This window comes from Lactuca saligna, chromosome 7 (assembly GCF_052625555.1).
Source record: "Lactuca saligna cultivar CGN05327 chromosome 7, ASM5262555v1, whole genome shotgun sequence".
NCBI lineage: Eukaryota > Viridiplantae > Streptophyta > Magnoliopsida > Asterales > Asteraceae > Lactuca > Lactuca saligna.
In genome coordinates, this window is record NC_136423.1 from 29,421,178 (window position 1) to 29,425,083 (window position 3,906).

The window sequence follows — 3,906 nt, forward strand, 5'->3', positions numbered from 1 at the left end:
ATTCACTCTATAAACAGCTGACTAAGCATAATGTCAGATTCAATGACAAACTCTCTTTTTGTAAATGTCAGTGCAGCTGTCAAAAGGTTTTATCTCATGTCAAGTCAAATCAAAGTCAGAAACATCGTACTTTTCAAAAAACTCGCAACAATCCAAATCTAAACAAACACCCAGGACTAGGTCTAAAAGTTGACAAAAGACATGTCCATGCAACCTCGGATTATGCATTATTTAAAAATACATCAATTGTTCCTGTCTCCAAACTTGTTTGGATGCTTAAACTAATTGTGTAATTCTCAGGCTTTGTGCAAGGAGGAACAAGAAGAAGAATGGTTAATTAACAGTGCCTGCTCCTTGCACATGACCGGGAGGTTAGAGTACCTTCGGGATTTTAGGCCTATATGCAATGGTGGAAATGTCACGTTTGGCAACAATGCAAATGGTGTCATCCGAGGTTACGGTGTTCTCACTACGGGGAACTTTTCCATTCAGAAGGTTGCTTATGTAGAAAGCCTTAAACACAATCTTATCAGTGTTGGCCAACTACGTAAAGCAGGACATCGTGTTGAATTTGACGATCAATTCCGTTACATAATGACGAGTGATCAAAGCACTTGCTTAATCAAATCTCGCTTCGAAGGCACGATGTATCCTCTGGATGTTTCTCTCATCATTGGTAAACCGCAACTGTGCTTTCTGTCCAAAGATGTATCCAAAGTCAGATGGCTATGGCATCGCAAGCTAGCTCATCTCAACTTTCGGTACATCAATAACCTCGTCACTGGAGAACTAGTCCGCGGTCTCCCCATTCTCAAATTCAGCAACGATACTCTTTGTCCAGCTTGTGAATGCGGTAAACAATCAAAAGCAAGCCATCCTCTGATAATGGATTCTTCTATCTCTGAACCACTGGAGCTATTACACATTGATCTCTGCGGTCCCTCAATCGTAGCCAGTCTCCACCACAAAAAGTATATACTGGTTATTGTTGATGACTATACACACTTCACATGGGTCTTCTTTCTTAGAATCAAATCAGAGACACCACAAATCTTCATTAACTTCATCAAAGAAATCAAACTTCAAATCAAGCTTCCAGTCAGACGCATCCGTAGTGATAATGGAACTGAGTTCACTAATCATCTTCTCAACAGTTTCCTGGTTTCCAAAGGCATCTCTCACAACTTCTCAGCACCCTATACACCGCAACAAAATGGTGTAGTAGAAAGAAGGAACCGCACACTCGTTGAAGCAGCCAAATCCATGCTTAACTTCGCCCAACTTCCTCTCTACTTCTAAGCTAAAGCAGAAGCAACCGCATGCTTTGTTTAAAACCGAAGTATTGTGTGCAAGCGTCTGAATAAAACACCATATGAAGGTCTCAAAAATCGCAAACCCAATGTTCGTTTCTTTCATATCTTTGGTTGTAGATGCTTCGTGATCAACAATAGAGACCAACTCAACAAGTTTGCACCAAAATCTGACGAAGGTATCTTCCTTGGTTATTCCACTAACAAGGTTGCATATCGAGTGCTCAGCAGACGAACAAGGTTGATCATTGAAAGCTTTGATGTGAAATTTGATGATTCTCACATCCGCATCGCACCTCCGTCCACCGAAACCACTGCAATCATGGAAAGTGACATTCCAGCCACTTCCGGACCTCTGAATCTAGTTGAAGTCAACTATGATGATCTTTTTGATCCCATTGAAACGACGAAACTATCCGAAGTTTTAGTGTCACCCGCAACTCAACAACAACATGCTGACGTATCTGGACCAACTTTATCTGAAGTAGTATCGTTCAATACTTCCACCTCTCCGGTTGAGGGGGAAAGCTCTACTCCAGATCTAGTCACAACCGTTGAAGTTCCAGTACTTGATACTGCTTACATTCCTACCCGAAGCGAAGCTTCACCATCAAATGAACCTTTACACTCAGATGATGAATTCATAGAGAATATTGACACTAGAACCGATCCTAGAATTGTCACTCTCCCATCCGCAATCCAGGGGGAACCTCAACCTCTCCCGATTATTCAAGAAAATTCTGCTCCAGTAGATCAAGATGATTCAGCAGGATGTTTTCAAATCCAGGGGGAACTGTCATATCCAACGGCAGATTCCTCTGACATCCAAGATATCCCTTCCACCGCAGCTGTTGATCATCTGCTACCACATCTTCATGTATGGATGAAAGACCACCCACCAGGTCAAATTATTGGCAACCCATCCGCAGGTATCCAGACTCAGTCCTCCAAGGACTTATCTGATCACTGCCACTATGCAACATTTATGTCCTCGGTAGAACCTATAACGATCAAAGAAGCATTGCTTGAACCGGATTGGATAGCCGCAATGCAAGAAGAGTTAGAAGAATTTGAAAGAAACAAAGTATGGCAACTTGTTCCTCTTCCACAAGGTCATACTATTGTTGGTACAAGATGGGTTTTCAAGAATAAGCTAGATGAATCTGGCTCAGTTATCAGAAACAAGGCAAGACTTGTTGCCAAGGGCTATAGTCAACTAGAAGGCATTGACTACGATGAAACGTATGCTCCGGTAGCACGCATGGAAGCTATCCGAATCTTTCTAGCATACGCAGCCCACAAAAATGTCAAGTTACACCAGATGGATGTTAAGAGTGCTTTTCTCAATGGGGAACTAAAAGAAGAGGTTTATCTTCAGCAACCTCCAGGATTTGTAAATGTTGAATTTCCAGACCACTGCTACAAGCTTGAAAAAGCAGTCTATGGTTTAAAACAAGCCCCAAGAGCTTGGTATGAGACACTCTCTGAATTCGTTGTCTATCCGGGTACAAGAGAGGAGTGATTGATCCCACATTATTCAGAAAAGCAAATGGTGACCACCTTATGATGGTACAAATATATGTGGATGACATCATCTTTGGGTCGACTGATCAAGGCATGCTAGATGAATTTGCTAAGCTCATAACCAACAAGTTCCAAATGAGCATGAATAGAGAGACTAATTTCTTTCTAGGTCTTCAAGTCAAACAAATTCAGCAAGGCATTTTCATTCATCAGGAAAAATACACCACTAAACTTCTAAAGAAATATTCAATGGACAACTGCTCTTCTGCTAAGGTCCCTATGGCCTTCGGTTATAAGATTTCTGCTGATCCCTCCGGTGAATCGGTGGATCACAAGACTTATAGAGGTATCATTGGTTCACTGATGTACCTCACCGCAAGCAGACTGGACATTGTCTTCGCAACTGGTGTATGTGCAAGATACTGGGCTGATCCAAAAGTGTCTCACATGACCGCAGCCAAAAAAACTCTTCGGTATCTTAAAGGAAGCAAATCAATGGGTTTATGGTATCCCGCAGGAAAAGATTTCATCCTTCAAGCCTTCACAGATGCGGATCATGCAAGATGCAAGCTCGATAGAAAAAGTACATCTGGTGGATGCCAATTCCTAGGAGGAAGACTTGTTAGCTGGTCTTCAAGGAAACAAACGTGTGTATCTTTATCTACTGCAGAAGCCAAGTACGTGGCCGCAGCCAACTGCTGTTCCCAAGTTCTTTGGATAAAGACATAATTGCTAGAATACGGGTACAGAATGTTGCGGATACCAATTTACTGTGACTCTGAAAGTGGTATAGCGATCTCCCATAATCCTATTCAGCACTCCAAGACAAAATATATTGAGTTACGGTATCATTTCATCAAAGATCATATTCTGAAAGATAATATTGAACTCATATTTGTTCCTACTCATGAAGAGATTGCTGATGTTTTTACAAAAGCACTTGACTCTACAAAACTCAATGCATTCTTACAAATGTTGGGAATGATGAATCCAAACCCGCAATTCTTTCTGAAGTGTTAGCTACCGCAGACCATCATTGGTCTCTATTGCGGTTCTAACTGAGAATTACATA

The 3,906-nt window shown here is 41.6% G+C and overlaps 1 protein-coding gene across 1 annotated transcript; it reads left to right on the top strand.

Annotated features, from left to right (window-relative positions):
• The first annotated feature begins 360 nt into the window (after positions 1-360).
• On the top strand, positions 361-2,832 carry LOC145006782 (uncharacterized). Its single transcript, XM_078965835.1, has 2 exons — positions 361-971; positions 1,431-2,832. Exons 1-2 carry the CDS (start codon positions 361-363, stop codon positions 2,830-2,832), a joined length of 2,013 nt encoding a protein of 670 aa, XP_078821961.1.
• The last annotated feature ends 1,074 nt before the right edge of the window (positions 2,833-3,906 follow it).